The 19,294-nt window shown below is 41.9% G+C and overlaps 1 protein-coding gene across 3 annotated transcripts in view; it reads right to left on the reverse strand.

Annotated features, from left to right (window-relative positions):
- The window catches only part of LOC129828687 (ribosomal protein S6 kinase alpha-2), a 56,484-nt gene that overhangs the window by 13,931 nt on the left and 23,259 nt on the right, over positions 1-19,294 (reverse strand). For all 3 annotated transcript variants that reach the window (XM_055889823.1, XM_055889824.1, XM_055889822.1), the window contains exons 4-13: positions 18,771-18,851; positions 16,806-16,885; positions 13,911-14,017; positions 12,707-12,744; positions 12,419-12,561; positions 7,122-7,192; positions 6,895-6,983; positions 6,121-6,185; positions 5,604-5,706; positions 3,816-3,949 (exon numbers count right to left, since the gene is read on the reverse strand). In XM_055889823.1, the coding sequence (XP_055745798.1) occupies positions 3,816-3,949; positions 5,604-5,706; positions 6,121-6,185; positions 6,895-6,983; positions 7,122-7,192; positions 12,419-12,561; positions 12,707-12,744; positions 13,911-14,017; positions 16,806-16,885; positions 18,771-18,851 (911 nt within the window). The remainder of the gene's footprint in view (positions 1-3,815; positions 3,950-5,603; positions 5,707-6,120; positions 6,186-6,894; positions 6,984-7,121; positions 7,193-12,418; positions 12,562-12,706; positions 12,745-13,910; positions 14,018-16,805; positions 16,886-18,770; positions 18,852-19,294) is intronic.

Here is a 19,294-nt window from a genome sequence, read left to right on the forward strand (position 1 = left end):
GTAATAGTCTATCATGGTTTCACACATCACTACAGTAATAGTCTATCATGGTTTCACACATTCCTACAGTAATAATCTATCATGGTTTCACACATCCCTACAGTAATAGTCTATCATGGTTTCACACATCACTACAGTAATAGTCTATCATGGTTTCACACATCACTACAGTAATAGTCTATCATGGTTTCACACATCACTACAGTAATAGTCTATCATGGTTTCACACATCACTACAGTAATAATCTATCATGGTTTCACACATCACTACAGTAATAATCTATCATGGTTTCACACATCACTACAGTAATAGTCTATCATGGTTTCACACATCCCTACAGTAATAGTCTATCATGGTTTCACACATCACTACAGTAATAATCTATCATGGTTTCACACATCACTACAGTAATAGTCTATCATGGTTTCACACATCCCTACAGTAATAGTCTATCATGGTTTCACACATCACTACAGTAATAGTCTCTCTTGGTTTCACACATTCACCTTGTGGTCTGCAGGACATTCCATGCTAGTCTATTGTGTTCTATGAGAGATGTTGGCTCATTCATCCACACTGCAGCAGCTTCTAACCTCACTTGTTCAATACAATGGAAAAAGCAGAGGATCAAAATGTTCCCAGAGCGTTGCCACGGCAGAGCGCACATGGCCATGATGTCATCGAGGGAACTATGTGCTACCACAAATCAATATGCTTTGCTGAGGTCTGAGGGCACTGGGAGGCCTTTCTGGTGAGTGACTTTCTCACTCAGGTATGAACCATCTGGTAGAATCACTTATGCTGTTATTCATGTGAGTGGATGTGTTGTTGTGCACTGCAGGACACGAGAGGCCTTCTCTGGAGCAGTGGCTGAGATGGTTAAAACAGAAGACCATGGGGATCACTATCATCCATCTCACCACTGTCACCACATAAAATACATTGAATTCATCCAATGCTGTTTTTTTTAATTTAACTAGGCAAGTCAGTTAAGAACAAATTCTTATTTACAATGACGGCCTACCGGGGAACAGTGAGTTAACTGCCTTGTTCAGGAGCAGAACAACAAATGTTTTACCTTGTCAGCTCAGGGATTCGATCCAGAAACCTTTCGGCAGGTAACCACTAGGCTACCTGCCGCCCCAAAGTAAGGGTGGTAGTTGATACTAAGCTGATAGGTAAGGGTGGTAGTTGATAGTATGGTGATAGTTTAGGGTGGTAGTTGATACTAAGCTGATAGGTAAGGGTGGTAGTTGATACTAAGCTGATAGGTAAGGGTGGTAGTTGATACTAAGCTGATAGGTAAGGGTGGTAGTTGATAGTATGGTGATAGTTTAGGGTGGTAGTTGATACTATGCTGATAGGTAAGGGTGGTAGTTGATACTAAGCTGATAGGTAAGGGTGGTAGTTGATACTAAGCTGATAGGTAAGGGTGGTAGTTGATACTAAGCTGATAGGTAAGGGTGGTAGTTGATACTAAGCTGATAGGTAAGGGTGGTAGTTGATACTAAGCTGATAGGTAAGGGTGGTAGTTGATACTAAGCTGATAGGTAAGGGTGGTAGTTGATACTAAGCTGATAGGTAAGGGTGGTAGTTGATACTAAGCTGATAGGTAAGGGTGGTAGTTGATACTAAGCTGATAGGTAAGGGTGGTAGTTGATACTAAGCTGATAGGTAAGGGTGGTAGTTGATACTAAGCTGATAGGTAAGGGTGGTAGTTGTCAGTCCAAAGGAAAGAGGTCTCCCTGAAGCACCAAAAAAAGGTATCAATTATTTATATGAATGATATACACTGCTCAAAAAAATAAAGGGAACACTTAAACAACACAATGTAACTCCAAGTCAATCACACTTCTGTGAAATCAAACTGTCCACTTAGGAAGCAACACTGATTGACAATAAATTTCACATGCTGTTGTGCAAATGGAATAGACAAAAGGTGGAAATTATAGGCAATTAGTAAGACACCCCCAGAAAGGGAATGGTTCTGCAGGTGGTGACCACAGACCACTTCTCAGTTCCTATGCTTCCTGGCTGATGTTTTGGTCACTTTTGAATGCTGGTGGTGCTCTCACTCTAGTGGTAGCATGAGACGGAGTCTACAACCCACACAAGTGGCTCAGGTAGTGCAGTTCATCCAGGATGGCACATCAATGCGAGCTGTGGCAAAAAGGTTTGCTGTGTCTGTCAGCGTAGTGTCCAGAGCATGGAGGCGCTACCAGGAGACAGGCCAGTACATCAGGAGACGTGGAGGAGGCCGTAGGAGGGCAACAACCCAGCAGCAGGACCGCTACCTCCGCCTTTGTGCAAGGAGGTGCACTGCCAGAGCCCTGCAAAATGACCTCCAGCAGGCCACAAATGTGCATGTGTCTGCTCAAACGGTCAGAAACAGACTCCATGAGGGTGGTATGAGGGCCCGTCATCCACAGGTGGGGGTTGTGCTTACAGCCCAACACCGTGCAGGACGTTTGGCATTTGCCAGAGAACACCAAGATTGGCAAATTCGCCACTGGCGCCCTGTGCTCTTCAAAGATGAAAGCCGGTTCACACTGAGCACATGAGCACATGTAACAGACGTGACAGAGTCTGGAGACGCCGTGGAGAACGTTCTGCTGCCTGCAACATCCTCCAGCATGACCGGTTTGGCGGTGGGTCAGTCATGGTGTGGGGTGGCATTTCTTTGTTGGGCCGCACAGCCCTCCATGTGCTCGCCAGAGGTAGCCTGACTGCCATTAGGTACCGAGATGAGATCCCCAGACCCCTTGTGAGACCATATGCTGACACATGCACATTTGTGGCCTGCTGGAGGTCATTTTGCAGGGCTCTGGCAGTGCACCTCCTTGCACAAAGGTGGAGGTAGCGGTCCTGCTGCTGGGTTTTTGCCCTCCTACGATCTCCTCCACGTCTCCTGATGTACTGGCCTGTCTTCTGGTAGCGCCTCCATGCTCTGGACACTACGCTGACAGACACAACAAACCTTTTTGCCACAGCTCGCATTGATGTGCCATCCTGGATGAACTGCACTACCTGAGCCACTTGTGTGGGTTGTAGACTTCGTCTCATGCTACCACTAGAGTGAGAGCACCACCAGCATTCAAAAGTGACCAAAACATCAGCCAGGAAGCATAGGAACTGAGAAGTGGTGTGTGGTCACCACCTGCAGAACCATTCCCTTTTTGGGGGTGTCTTACTAATTGCCTATAATTTCCACCCTTTGTCTATTCCATTTGCACAACAGCATGTGAAATTTATTGTCAATCAGTGTTGCTTCCTAAGTGGACAGTTTGATTTCACAGAAGTGTGATTGACTTGGATTTACATTGTGTTGTTTAAGTGTTCCCTTTATTTTTTTGAGCAGTGTACATGAAGCAGATAATCAGAAAAGACCATTGAATATGAGTTGTTTTGATGTTTGATAGGCCTTTAATACCTTTACACAACACTTTCTGAATAGAGTATCAAAAGTGGTTAATCTAATGTATTCTGATGTAATGCTAGGACATCCCCATGAGGTTCCTTCCTGATATCATACTGATTTCTTCTTCATTTGTACATATAGACTTTCAAAAACAAGGCTTGATATTCCCCTTGAAGTTGAGACTATAGAGACACCAACGTCCATTTGGTGGTTACATTTAATTAATGGAAAATTGAAAATATATATAAAAAGACAATTGCCTGAAGGATATTATCTAAAAAAATATTGATATTTTTGATTGTTTCAAATATTCCTTTGATTATTTAATAAGTCTATATGGTTGATGGAGGAGCTGTACACCTGAGTTATTTAGTCCTCTCCCTCTAGCATACTCACTTGTACAATAGGGTTGACAGTTGAGTTCTGCTGTATTTCAGCAATGGACTGGTCCTGGTCCAGATTAGTGGCCACGAAGCTGAACCCTCTGAAGAGCTGGTGTGTGTTGTCACTGGGAGGGAGGCCAGGCGAGTCTGACGGGAGAAGGTGACAGATGGTACAGAACCTGTTACAACCTCTACTGTCTGATGGGAGAACAGGACAGACATGGGAACATGGACATATTAGCAACTGGAACATTACATCAGTTGATTGAATGTCATTTATCATGAGTTTACTTTTGAGGGACAGTCCCATTGTAGTGTACAGATGTGGCCTAGGGGGTCTTTTTTATGTACAGCTACCCATCTCTGACTTTGCACACTAACAGCTGATATATACACGAGGTTAAATATTGGTCCTTTTGTACCAAATTTCCTTTGCACATGAACTGTGATTCATTGAGTACGTTTACATGCACACTAATAATTCAACATTAAACTGATTATGGCAGTAGGCCGAATATAGCATTAGTCATGTAAACACCTTACTCTGCTTATCTTAAATCGGCATAAAGTCATAATCGAAGTAAGCGTACAGCGATTAAAACGCCTGGTTCTGAGCACTCTTTCAAATTATTTGTACATGTAAATGCTTTAAATCAGAGTTATACTGTAGCAGTGGATTTGATATGGCCACGTGTTAGCATACTGTAGCAGTGGACTTGATATGGCTATGTGTTAGCATACTGTAGCAGTGGATTTGATATGGCCATGTGTTAGCATACTGTAGCAGTGGATTTGATATGGCCACGTGTTAGCATACTGTAGCAGTGGATTTGATATGGCCACGTGTTAGCATACTGTAGCAGTGGACTTGATATGGCCATGTGTTAGCATACTGTAGCAGTGGATTTGATATGGCCATGTGTTAGCATACTGTAGCAGTGGATTTGATATGGCCACGTGTTAGCATACTGTATCAGTGGATTTGATATGGCCATGTGTTAGCATACTGTATCAGTGGATTTGATATGGCCATGTGTTAGCATACTGTAGCAGTGGATTTGATATGGCCACATGTTAGCATACTGTATCAGTGGATTTGATATGGCCATGTGTTAGCATACTGTATCAGTGGATTTGATATGGCCATGTGTTAGCATGAGCAGCCTTCTTTTGCGCTGCGCGAGTGAAGTGAGTTTGGAAAAACTGAAAGTACGCATCTAATGAATGGTTTTCACATTTAAACTTTATATGTCCGAACTCAGAATCAAATATGCTTCAGAAAAATAACATGGTAGAACGCTGATTCTGATTGGTGATTTTCTGCATTTATTTAAGTCCCACCAGGAAGTCTGATTTCAGATGTGTCCATGGAAACAGGATTATTAGGAAAATCGATTTTCTTGCAAAGCATGCAAACGTTTTAGTCAAACTATTATATTAATCTGATTATTCACAATAATCAGATTTTTGTTTGCATGTAACTGCACTCATTGAATGATATAATCATTTCAGAGGGTTGTGGCTGGTTGACTTTGTCGATATAGAAGTGTACTTTATGTCGATATAAAAGAGGGGGTTATTTGTCAGTAATTTAATAGCAAATTGATGTCAGTTTGTGAGTGGAACACAGATGCATGGAGAAATTATTATTTTGAGTAAACAGCATAACAGTGAAGCAAACAGCATGAAATGAAACATAACATCATGATTAATTAAATTATGTGGCAACATCACACACACAAACAAATGCACACCACACACGCCAACGGGCTGAACTACTTCACCTACAATTACTAATCACCTGTTGGTGTGCGGGAGGTGAATTCGGGGTCAAAGTGGAAGGTGTCTTCTGGCCTGCCCACCGCTGGTTTGAATGGAGGCTTGATCTCTCTTCTGTAAAGCTTCTGTGGTTTCACCATGAGGGGGAAAGGTAAAATGCTACTTTAATTTTCCCATTTAGTATTGAGCTACATTTAATCCATGGTGATTTGATATGTCTCTGCTTGATCTGTTAGTAAGGCAACCAAAAAAAGGTAAGAGAAATAGGTCAGTGACTTCTGAGAGTAAAAATAGATTATGTTTCAACCCAAATACTGTACAGAAAATTGTCATCTTGGAAAGAAGAAAGCTTTCAAGTATCTTGTTGTTTTCTTCCCTCTCTACTCAGTAGGTACAAAGTCTGAGGTAAAATGCCCCTACTTCTTGTATGAAAGTACAACAATCCAAAAGGAAATCCTCAGGACATATCAAAAAGCAATGGATGGTCATCTTTGCCTTTAATGATTTCTAGAAAAGGTTACGAGAAGCATTGTACTCACATTCCAATCTATATTTCCAAAGAAATGATGCCTTTTAATCTCCTCGACGCCATCTGGTCCAGCACCTAACAGTAAAATACACCAGGACATTTAGATTGAATACTCTTTCTAGCTTCACTGGGCTGTAAATTTCTCACTTACTAAAATTATATCTCAAGTATCTCTGCTCATTCAGTGAGAACATGGGATATTATGGGTAATATTAGCTACACTCTCTAGACCATTTTATTTAACTAGGGTCTCCAGTGGTGGCTGCATAACATATAAGCCCTATGCAGTAATGCATAAAGGCTCACATACATGCCTTATAAAGGCACATATTCATGCTTTATAAAGGCTCATATACATGTCTTATAAAGGCTAATATAGATGCATATAACACATAACCTCTCAGCTTTAGGTAAATTATGACTCATATTTCCCGTAATCATACATAAAGAATGACTCCGGCTTGAAGAGTTCTCGGTGACATTACTCTCCATCTTATAAATCATGGAGGAAGTGATTCATATGGTTATATTCAATCCCACCACTGGCCAACCAGCTTCCACCGACAGGTAAGAGAAAACATACAGTAACTGTGCCCTCTAGCCTGCACTATCCTGAAAACCCTTAATGTGAAGATGAGTTAAGATTCAGATTTCAATGCTGTCTACTGTGTCCCATATAATACACGAATAAAGGTTGATCTAATGCTGTGAATTTGTCTTTCAATTGATAAATAGAATGGATCATATGAAATTACACATTTTAGTAATGCTCTTGACTACATACCTAATCTATTGGCAGGATTTCTTTTGAAGAGGGCCCGTATTAGACTTTGCACCTCTGGGCTTAAGAATTGCGGCATGCCAAGTTTTGCCCTACAAAACAGATGAAAATAAGTTATTTCACAGAAAAAACTATTATTTCATATATAGGGATCCCCATTAGCTGTTGGCAAGGCAGCAGCTACTCTTCCTGGGGTAGTTGCCATAGACATTGTCAGTATAGTATCTTACTTCAGTATCAGGACCATTGTTTCCTTGCGGTCTTTGCCTTGAAATGGTAGAGATCCTGTCAGCATTTCAAACTGAAATCAAAGATAAACAATGTCAGTGGTAATTTACAAATCAATCTAATTGTAACGGGTTTCGTCCTCTTCGTCTGATGAGGATCGGACCAATATGCAGCGTGGTAAGTGTCCATAATAATATATTTAATAAATCACACAGAACACTGAACGAAATAACAAAAGAACAAACAAACCAACAACCCGAAACAGTCCCGTATGGTGAAAACACTAACACAGGATACAACCACCCACAAAACCCAAAAGAAAACAGGCTACCTAAATGTGGCTCCCAATCAGAGACAACGACCGACACCTGCCTCTGATTGAGAACCATACTAGGCCAAACACATAGAAACAGACAACCTAGACATACAACATAGAATGCCCACCCACATCACACCCTGACCAAACAAAACATAGAAACATACAAAGCAATCTATGGTCAGGGCGTGACACTAATGTATTTCACCACAATTTGGACAGCTTCTACTTACATTTAGGCAGACACTCTTAATCCAGAGTGATTTACAGTAGTGAGGACATACATTTTCATTCTGGTCCCCTATGAGAATCAAACCCACAACCTTGGCGTTGCAAGCACCATCCTCTACCAACTGAGCTACACAGGAAAGCTGTGAAAATGCTGAAAATACTACAATCAAACTGTTTTCAATTTCTTCAACCATTAAAATGAATGTGCAATAGCACTCAACTTTAAAAGCTTGCATTGATGCTAGCTCCTGTCTTTATGTATCCCTTTATGTAACATTTAATCTACAGATGTAGGATCTTAATTTGATCGCTCTTTTGCTTCATTATTTACATAAACTCACTGAAAACCCACACATGGTTATATTAACAGTATTGCACTTTTCATGTAGCCTACTTTTAGCCAGCTAATAGCCTAACCACCGATCAAGCAACATTATGGATTTAACATTAAAATCCTGTTGGTGCAAGATTATTTTGCTGTGACAATATAGGTCAAATTAGGATTCTACAACTGTATGCGAGTGTGAATACAAATTCAAGCGGCCATGCTCACGTGTTGAGCATTATATGGCTCAATGCTTTCTGACAATATAATCATCTGACAATACTTGAAACAAAGTACATTTGCTGTGTGTGTGTTTGTGTGCCTCTGCTACATCATTGATTGATTCCTCAAAAACAATCCCCCACAGCCAGGGTGCCCTTATCAGTTTGAATTGAGCTCAACTCAGATTTCATTTACATAAATGAACCAGCTCTTCTCTGCTCTAGAGGAAATTCGATTTTCCTGTCTACATTATTTCTATTTTCATATGGTTCTCGTACGTCAAGTGTTACAAAAAAAACATTACAGTGCAATGACTTTTCATTTCCTGATGATTGCTGTACGAAATGAGGGAAGTTGAGGAGCTGTCCAGGTCCGCAGTGTCACAGATGACTCACAATTGCTGTTTGCTTTGAGGACTCTGTGTTTGGCATATCAAGTCAGGTAGTTATGTAACACATCTTGGCTGGCTAACTCACTATATATACTAGGGCATGATATAGGAATAATAATATTTTCCAGCTACTACACATGCTCTTCTTCTAGCACTGCAGATGGAGAGCCAGGTGAAATCAGTAAGAGTGCCTGGTACGTTTCTTTAGGAGAGAGCAGAGCTTGTGTTATAAAATCAAATCAAAGTAAATGTTTTTGCGTGCACAGGATACAACAGGTGTAAACAGTCCAGTGAAATGCTTACTTTAAAGCTCTTCCTCAACAATGCAGTGTTTAATATCAAAGGTAAAGAAATTGAAAATCCAGAATAGGATTCTTAAATAGAGCACAAAATCAATACTAGGCCCAAATTCTGTCCCTAAATGAATACATTTGACAATGTTTGTATTGATCTGGTTTTAACGTGAGACTAAAGTATTGGGCCTTGAAACCATTAAGGAATTATAAAGAAACTAGAGGCAGTCCCTTGTTCTTTAGAGGAAGTGGAGAATTAGAGACAGTCCCTTGTTCTTTAGAGGAAGTGGAGAACTAGAGGCAGTCCCTTGTTCTTTAGAGGAAGTGGAGAACTAGAGGCAGTCCCTTGTTCTTTAGAGGAAGTGGAGAACTAGAGGCAGTCCCTTGTTCTTTAGAGGAAGTGGAGAACTAGAGGCAGTCCCTTGTTCTTTAGAGGAAGACCCTTGTTTTTTTTGCCTTTTACTGCAGTGGGCTAAATCAAGGTCACACAGAGTATTTCTTGGTAGTCTTAAACAAATCTACTTTGAAACAAAAATATACACCTCACACACGGTTATGGGCTTAAAAAAAAGAAAACACTTGTACCATGTCCCGCTCGCCTAGCATAGTAGTGACTACCGAACGGCTCCCTGACTCACCTATTGCTGCTCATTGGACCCTATGATCACTCGGCTACACAGCTGATGCCCCCTGGACTGTTTCAATAACACGGTACCTCATTTTGTTTATCTGTCGGCCCCAGCCTTGAGAACTCAAGTCCTGTATGTACACAACTGACCCGCTCTGCCCATTCATCGCCATTTACCCGTTGTTGTCTTAACTCTCCCAATCAACACCTGTGATTGCTTTATGCCTCTCTCTAATGTCAATATGCCTTGTCTACTGCTGTCTCGGCTAGTTCTTATTGTTTTATTTCACTGTAGAGCCCTCAGTCCCGTTCAACATGCCTTAGATAGCTCTTTTGTCCCACGTCACATGCGGAGACCTCACCAGGCTTAACTGGTACCACCAGAGACGAAAACTCTCTCATCATCACTCAACGCATAGGTTTAACTCCACTGTACTCACATCCTACCATACCCTTGTCTGTACACTATGCCCTGAATCTATTCTACCATGCCCAGAAATCTTCTCCTTTAATTCTCTGTTCCCAAAGAACTAGACGACCAGTTCTTATAGCCTTTAGCTGTACCCTTATCCTACTCCTCCTCTGGTGATGTAGAGGTTAACCCAGGCCCTGTTGACCCCAGCACCACACCTATTCCCCAGGCACTATCATTTGTTGACTTCTGTAACCGTGAAAGCCTTGGTTTCATGCATGTTAACATCAGAAGCCTCCTCCCTAAGTTTTTTGTTTTATTCACTGCTTTAGCACACTCCGCCAACCCTGATGTCCTAGCCGTGTCTGAATCCTGGCTTAGGAAGGCCACCAAAAATTCTGACATTTCCATCCCCAACTACAACATTTTCTGCCAAGATATAACTGCCAAAGGGGGCGGAGTTGCAATCTACTGCAGAGATTGTCTGCAGAGTTCTGTCATGCTATCCAGGTATGTGCCCAAACAGTTTGAGCTACTACCACCTTTCCAGAAATAAGTCTCTCACTGTTGCCGCTTGTTATAGAGTCCCCTCAGCCCCCAGCTGTGCCCTGGACACCATATGTGAATTAATCTCCCCCCATTTATCTTCAGAGTTCATACTGTTAGGTGACCTAAACTGGGATATGCTTAACACCCCGGTCATCCTACAATCTAAGCTAGATGCCCTCAATCTCACAAATGATCAAGGAACCTACCAGGTACAACACTAAATCCGTAAACACGGGCACCCTCATAGATATCATTCTGACCAACCTGCCCTCTGAATACACCTCTGCGGTCTTCAACCAGGATCTCAGCGATCACTGCCTCATTGCCTGCGTCCGTAACGGGTCTGCGGTCAAACGACCACCCCTCACCACTGTCAAACGCTCCCTAAACCACAGCGAACAGGCCTTTCTAATCGACCTTGTCCGGGTATCCTGGAAGGATATTGACCTCATCCAGTCAGTAGAGGATGCCTGGTTATTCTTTAAAAGTGCTTTCCTCACCATCTTAAATAAGCATGCTCCATTCAAAAAATATTAAACTAAGAACTAATATAGCCCTTGCTTCACTCCAGACTTGACTGCCCTTGACAGCACAAAAACATCCTGTGGCGTACTGCATTAGCATCGAATAGCCCCCGTGATATGCAACTTTTCAGGGAAGTTAGGAACCAATATACATAGTCAGTTAACAAAGCAAAGGCTAGCCTTTTCAAACAGAAATGTGCATCCTGTAGCACAAATTCCCAAAAGTTTTGGGACGCAAAGTCATGCGTCCTCCGAAGCACAACCCAACCAAGCCGCACTGCTTCTTTAACACAGCGCGCCTCCAACCCGGAAGCCAGCCGCACCAATGTGTCGGAGGAAACACCGTGCACCTGGCCCCCATTGGTTAGCACGCACTGCGCCCAGCCCGCCACAGGAGTCGCTGGAGCGCGATGAGACAAGGAAATCCCTACCGGCCAAACCCTCCCTAACCCGGACGACGCTAGCCCAATTGTGCGTCGCCCCACGGACCTCCCGGTCGCGGCCGGCTGCGACAGAGCCTGGGGGCGAACCCAGAGACTCTGGTGGCGCAGTTAGCACTGCGATGCAGTGCCCTAGACCACTGCGCCACCCGGGAGGCCCATTCATCTTCTAATTTAAGAGGACTGAAGAGATGAGTGTATGACGTCGTAGTAGTGGACTACTACCATACCGGTATGCATAGTCATTATTATGTCTCTTTTGCGTGATGCATTAAGATCCACATTTGGAGTATACAGATGTACTATCTTAATTTGGCTAGTTTCCCACAGCAGGAATAAAAATCCTGCAGCAACAGGATATGTGAATTATTATGTGGATTATAATTAATGGGAAGTAAAAAGCAAGTATGAGAGTTTGCGCACAGGCTAGAACGAAAGGCGTCCAGTGCGTGGGAGAGAACATATCTGTAAAGAGTTCAAAGAGTTTACAAGGAAGCCAAGATGCAAAAATAATATCATTAATTTAAACTATGCTCCAAAAAATACAAAAAGTGAAAATGCTAAATGCTAATACAAATGAAAAGGAACAGTTATTTATTTTTAAGGTTTTGAGGTCGATTATAATTAATGTACATTTTTATAGGGTAGATTTTTCGTTAGGGCAAATCAAGTCTGAAAAGTTAAAGTGGAATTTACAAACTTGAGAAGCCTTTTTAAACCTGAAATACACTAAAAGTTTGCAGTTCCTGCTGTGAAGGAGAATTTTCTGCAACAAAGTGATCAAATTAAGATACCACATCTGGTCGTACAGGCTGTATGCGTAGTGCTACGTCTACATACTGGATGCAAGCGTAATTTTACTATATGAAACTCTGCCCTGGAGATTGCGTTACAGCAACATTGCAGCCAACCAATAGCTATAATATGTGTGTAATGCATTATCAAAAGAAAGGGAGGGAGGTCCATACCATTAAGACGCCAAATGACCACCAGTCCGCACTCTGTGTATGTCCTCTTCTGTTGACCACCTCAGGGGCCATGTACTCTATCGTCCCGCAGAAGGAGTACGCTCGCTTGTCATGGTCTGTTGCCTCTTTACTCAGCCCGAAATCTAAAACACAAAGGGACTGATGTTAAAGACAGAGGAAAATGGCCACCAGCAATGGGCTTAATGTATTCAATGTAGAAGAGAGACTACTGCTATTCCAAGGGACTACTAATGTTACTAATCTCTTTTCAAAACAGTTTTTAGTCACCTGTAATCTTGATGTGCCCCTCCTCGTCAAGAAGGATACTGTAGAGGGAAGGAATGTGACATCAATATACAGCATATCTGGATAATAGAAATACTGTATATAAAATCTTTACACCTCTCTGCACAGTACATGTCACCCACACATTTATTGAGTGTTTGTTTGTTAGAACAAATGGATTTGTGCACAGCACACTGTTGCCCTTGGGTTGCTGTCATTAATCATCAACAGTAAAGCTGGGAATAGCTCGCCCTTCAAAAAAGGAGGCCCACTGCAAATCCACTGAGGCTCAATTGGTAGAGCATGGTGCTTGCAATGTGGGGGTTCAATTCCCATGGGAGGACCAGTATGGGAAAAATCTATGCACTCGCTACTGTAACTCGCTCTGGATAAGAGTATGTGCTAATGACATATATTTTTGTAAATAAAATTAAACCTGCAAAGACGTGACACCTTCACGCATCAATTATTCCCATTGGAGAGAAATCAAGGAGCAGGCTGAGAGCTCTTCATTTATTTCCTCTCATCAAATCCCCCTGAGAGCCAATTTACTAGTCCTGCATTCCACATTGTTAACATGGAAAAAATGAAAAATAGAGCTTGATGGAAAAGTGGACACTTTTCACATCTCAAGGGCCCAAACGTTTCCTTGACTGATGCATTGGGAGGTCGTCAAACGTTTCCATCAACTGTAAAAGCCCTCTGATAGCCCTTTCAGAATAAACAGAAGGATGTGCTCACGGAAAAGAGACAGACAGATGCTGCCTTGATTGCACCAGAGACATGTAGTTGTTTTGATAGGCCCGGAGAAGGCAGCAAAACAGAGCAGCAACCTTGTTTCAACTCCTGGATCAGTATTATATGATATCAAATCAGATGGTGCTCCAGTAATCCAACGCAGTTATGTGCTTGGTCATTCCCAATCAGAATATTCATAAATCTCTGAGATGAAGAAACAGTGTATTTGAGCGCTCAGATGCGTAAAAACGGTATAATATATGCCATTTAGCAGATTATTTTATCCAAAGCAACTTACAGTCATGTGTGCATACATATTAGGTATGGCTCAACACAGCAGGAATCGAATCCACAACCTTTGCAAGTGCCACGCTCTACCAAATGCGCCAGTCAGGACCACAAAAGGTGGTCTTTGAACAGAGAAGTAGTCTATGGCACTGTACAGTCAGTGGGTGTACAAGTGTTTTACTTCTCTGGTTTGAGGTCTCTGTAGATGATGCCCAGACTGTGAAGGTGATCTAAGGCCAAGGCCAGCTCAGCCAGATAGAACTTCACATCCTCCTCAGTAAACATCACCTGCAAATGGACAAAGGAGAAAGACTACCAGTGACAGTTCATGAGTCATTGACAATATGCAAACAGTACACACGTTATATATGATTGTGAACATGAAAGATAATCTTTTTAAAACCTAAGAGTAGCCTACATTGATGTGTTTTAAACAGATCAAATTTAACAGACAGTTTTCCATTATTCCAATGTCAGTTAGCCTGAGCAAAACAAGAGCACTAGCCACAGATTGAACTCATATTGAAACTCATTAACTTGATCACAAAGCCAGCTGCTTGGAAACTCACCCAAAATATTTGCATTTAGGATGTCATAGAACCTTTGCCAAGTTTCCTCAGTCGGAGCATGGATTGTTGACTTCTCTCCTTGTTTACTACAGAGCTCATGTTAGCCACAGTAAGATTGATTTAGCTCCCAAATAGAATTTGTTTGGGGAATAAACCCTGCGGTGCCAAGGAGAAAATTGAATTGCCGTTAAAGTAACAAGATCCCGCCAGCACCCGTGCATCTGCTAGCTGCTCCAGATGACTGTTTCCAAGACCAGCAATAATTAATTCACATCTCAATTCCCACATGTCTCTCTGCCCAGTAGAGCAAATTTAAATCCAAAGAGACAAATTGTTTACAGATTAAGTTCAACTTTATTCCAGTTGTTATCATTTACAGAATTGGTAGTAGTCACGATGACACAGCAGAGGCAGTAGTTTTAGGAAGCATGGGTGAGTGGATGAATGCGTTTAAAGTTGGTGGTCTATTATCCGGACAGCAGGTTGTTTTTATTCTGCAATAATAATCTCCATCCACTTAATCATTTGGTAAAACTCCCCTCAAGTACCCCAACAGTTCATTATATATGATCTGTTCCAGTAGGCCTACTAGCACACCCGATTCAACCAATCAGGGGCTTGATGATCAGTTGACCAGGTGGATCAGGTGTGCCAGTTGGAAATGAACAAATAAGTAGAATGGCTGGGGGTACTCTAGGAGAGGTTTGGAAATATGAGTCACTAAATCGATATTAAGATAAGCAAGGAAGCTAAATAAAGAAAATGCTTGTTTTTCCTCCAGTCCATCACAGGCACTGTTATCTATAATGTATTCATAATAGCAGTATTATTATATGGGCTAGTGTAGGGGTTGGCAATCATTTTTACTTGTGGGCCACATTGGGATTTCGAAATGCAACGGAAGGCTGCACATTGTTTTTAGGACCGATTTGTTTGTCCAAATCAATTTGTAGGCCAGAAAAAGGGTAGTTATTTGAAGATATATAAAATATAATCGGTCCATTAGCATTTCTACACACTTTCTATCTAGTTGTAGACCTTCACGTGTGGCCTGGAGTGTTTTTGAACCCCCCCAAATATATTATTTTTGACTGGTACTATATATATTTATTTTTTTACTCACACTCGCCGCGGGCCAGATTGAATGGGCTCGCGGGCCATGGCTTGACTATCCCTGGGTTAGTGGATGGATTCAGGAGTAATGAATCAACAGAACAGAGGAGATATTGTAATCTGACTGATCGGGACTGAGGTTGTTCCTGCGATGAGGTCTGGCCCACTGGTGCAAACAGGCAATTAAGTTGAGTGAAAGAGCATGAGAAATGTCAAGATTAAAGGACTGGTCAAAAATAATAATAATAAACCTGGGTTGTTCACTTGAAAACACTGTTTATTAGTGAAGTTCTTCTCTCAGCTCACTCTGTAAACAGTACATGGACATTCAGAGATGCTGAATAGCAAGATTAAAGCAAAACCAATTAAGGCAAAACCAATATCATTCAGAGTGTGTTTGGACCCAATCATAGAGGTGGCAGGTAGCCTAGTGGTTAGAGCTTTTTTGTTGTTGTTGTCAATAAAGGCAAGAAAACCTATACATTGATAGTTCAAGGGCCATGATTTAGAAATAACATGTTGGAATGGTTTTTACTCTATTAGTCAAATTACCATGGCTGTTGACACATTAGTGACCAATTAAATAAAAATGTATCACACAAATTGAGAATAACTCGAAATATACTGTACCCATTCAATCACAGGGACATGTGCACCAAGAGACTTAGCATTCTAAATGTGCCCAAGTCAATTGGAGATTGATTGTGTGAACTGATTGCGTGAAATTTGATTAATGATGCAGTAATTATAATCAATTATATTATAATCAGAGCGCTGCTGCTTTCTCGAAGCAACCTTTTAGGATTTGCTGTGGTGGTCGTCTGCAAAGTTGTTTCCGTGGGTTGCAAAAAGTCAAAATTACCATGACACAAGCTTAATTAAATGTAAAAGGTTTTGAAAATAAAATGATTGCGGTACGCTCAGTGTTCAGTTGACATTTCACAGAGATACGCTTGTTTTTGTCAGAACTCTTCCAAAAAGAACAGAAATGTTGCATTATTATGGAAACCGTATACTAAAATATGAAAATACCATGTCATGTCTCAAAATCGATATCTATCTTACCTCTATATTGTTTTATGCCCTCCGAATTTGAGAAGAAAGATGACGAGTTCAACCGTGAGCCTGTCAGTTAGCCTTAATTCTCGCACAGCATCCAGCCAAGCTGTGACTGTAATGTGGCCTCCATTCATTTAGTCATCCTAATATTGGCCATCCTACAAGGGTAACAATTCTAATAACTTTTGAACTGATTATGATAGAAACATTATTTTTTTACCCATTGGTCAAAAGGTGTTTTTGATTGGACACAATACATCATGTGGTGATTGAACGCATTAATAAAACAGTGAATTAGGGAGCAGTAAGCCCGCACAGTGAGTAACATGACTGACCTCTTTGGAAAGCCGTGTGAAGAGGTCTCCCCCTCGGAGGAAGTCTAGAATCAGATACAACTTCCCTTCCGTCTGAAAGGCTGGGCCAAAACAACATCACAATGGTCACTCAACACATATTATCCTTCGCTACATGACATGGAATAAAAGGAAAACACTCTAAATGTGAATTAGACTTTTGTGAGAGGTTGTACTGCTTCAAGGCATGCGTGACAAGGGAAATATTTATTTCCTGGTCTAATTTTGAGATAAAAATGTAAATAGACAACAGATAATATGGTCTCCTCCTCTAGTATTGCTTTATTTGGCTTGTTGAGTGCCTCTGTTTACCAGGGGCTGCTGTGGCAATACTCAGAGCAATACTCGCTGTTTACCAGGGGTTGCTGTGGCAATACTCAGAGCAATACTATCTGTTTACCAGGGGCTGCTGTGGCAATACTCAGAGCAATACTCTCTGTTTACCAGGGGCTGCTTTGGAATTACTCAGACCAATACTCTCTGTTTGTCAGGGGCTGCTGTGGAATTACTCGGAGCAATACTCTCTGTTTACCAGGGGCTGCTGTGGCAATACTCAGAGCAATACTCTCGGTTTACCAGGGGCTGCTATGGCAATACTCAGAGCAATACTCTCTGTTTACCAGGGGCTGCTGTGGAATTACTCAGACCAATACTCTCTGTTTACCAGGGGCTGTGTGGAATTACTCAGAGCAATACTATCTGTTTACCAGGGGCTGCTGTGGAATTACTCAGAGCAATACTCTCTGTTTACCAGGGGCTGCTGTGGAATTACTCAGAGCAATACTCTCTGTTTGTCAGAGGCTGCTTTGGAATTACTCAGAGCAATACTCTCTGTTTGCCAGGGGCTGCTGTGGAATTACTCAGACCAATACTCTCTGTTTGTCAGAGGCTGCTGTGGAATTACTCAGAGCAATACTCTCTGTTTGCCAGGGGCTGCTGTGGAATTACTCGGAGCAATACTCTCTGTTTACCAGGGGCTGCTGTGGCAATACTCAGAGCAATACTCTCGGTTTACCAGGGGCTGCTATGGCAATACTCAGAGCAATACTCTCTGTTTACCAGGGGCTGCTGTGGAATTACTCAGACCAATACTCTCTGTTTACCAGGGGCTGCTGTGGAATTACTCGGAGCAATACTCTCTGTTTACCAGGGGCTGCTGTGGCAATACTCAGAGCAATACTCTCTGTTTACCAGGGGCTGCTGTGGAATTACTCAGACCAATACTCTCTGTTTACCAGGGGCTGCTGTGGAATTACTCAGAGCAATACTATCTGTTTACCAGGGGCTGCTGTGGAATTACTCAGAGCAATACTCTCTGTTTGTCAGAGGCTGCTTTGGAATTACTCAGAGCAATACTCTCTGTTTGCCAGGGGCTGCTGTGGAATTACTCAGACCAATACTCTCTGTTTGTCAGAGGCTGCTGTGGAATTACTCAGAGCAATACTCTCTGTTTGCCAGGGGCTGCTGTGGAATTACTCGGAGCAATACTCTCTGTTTACCAGGGGCTGCTGTGGAATTACTCGGAGCAATACTCTCTGTTTACCAGGGGCTGCTGTGGAATTACTCAGAGCAATACTCTCTGTTTACCAGGGGCTGCTGTGGAATTACTCAGAGCATGCTGATAAACAAGGAGGTGAGGTGCTTTGAGATGAGTGACAGCTTTCGCTGTCTGAAGGGCTCCAGACGTCACTGAAATGTTTAGAGGGACGTGCCAAGCTTTATAAAATGCTTGGAGAGTTATTCAATGCAAGATCCAACTACATTTAATATCAAAATGTGTTTCTGCCTGATGTCTGAGGGCAGACCCATTCTAACAACACCTAAATAAAGACAATCTGGTTACATAATTATTTGCCTGTTTTAAAAACAGGGTTTTCAGTTTAGACATGTCAGTGTCTGTTCTATGTATGTGTGCCAGTCAGAACATGGTTGCGTCGATGAGCTCACCGTAATGGAGTTTGACTATGAACGGGTGATTGACTTCAGCCAGAATATCTCTCTCCATTTTGGACCGCACCCGATCCCGGACTGAAAAACAGACAAAGCATATCAAAGTAGTGGTAATGAGTTAAGATACTTGTAGAACTGAATAGATGTTGACGAAAGCTATATATATTCAAACCCTTACAGTTGGGCCGGTATCCGATGATACTGTATAAAATACCTCGGGTTCGAATTTCTATATTGTCAAAGCTGTTGAAACTATGAGACCTCCTAACCAGGCATTTCCCTCACTAGTCAGCCACTTATCTGGTCCTGCAGTGGGAACATCGTAGTATAATATAGACAGCTGCTTTCTGCTAATCTATCTGCATTACCTAAGCCTTCTTCCTATGTCACCTGTGAAATGGAAGTGAGCTACTTCCTTATGAATTATTTTGTGTTAAAATCGTAACACTGGAAGCCTCCCCTCAAGCACCTGTACTGCAATGCAGAATATTATGCCAGTTTCCTATTGCAATGGCTCTCTG

This window comes from Salvelinus fontinalis, chromosome 30, assembly GCF_029448725.1.
Source record: "Salvelinus fontinalis isolate EN_2023a chromosome 30, ASM2944872v1, whole genome shotgun sequence".
In the NCBI taxonomy this organism is placed as follows: Eukaryota; Metazoa; Chordata; class Actinopteri; order Salmoniformes; family Salmonidae; genus Salvelinus; species Salvelinus fontinalis.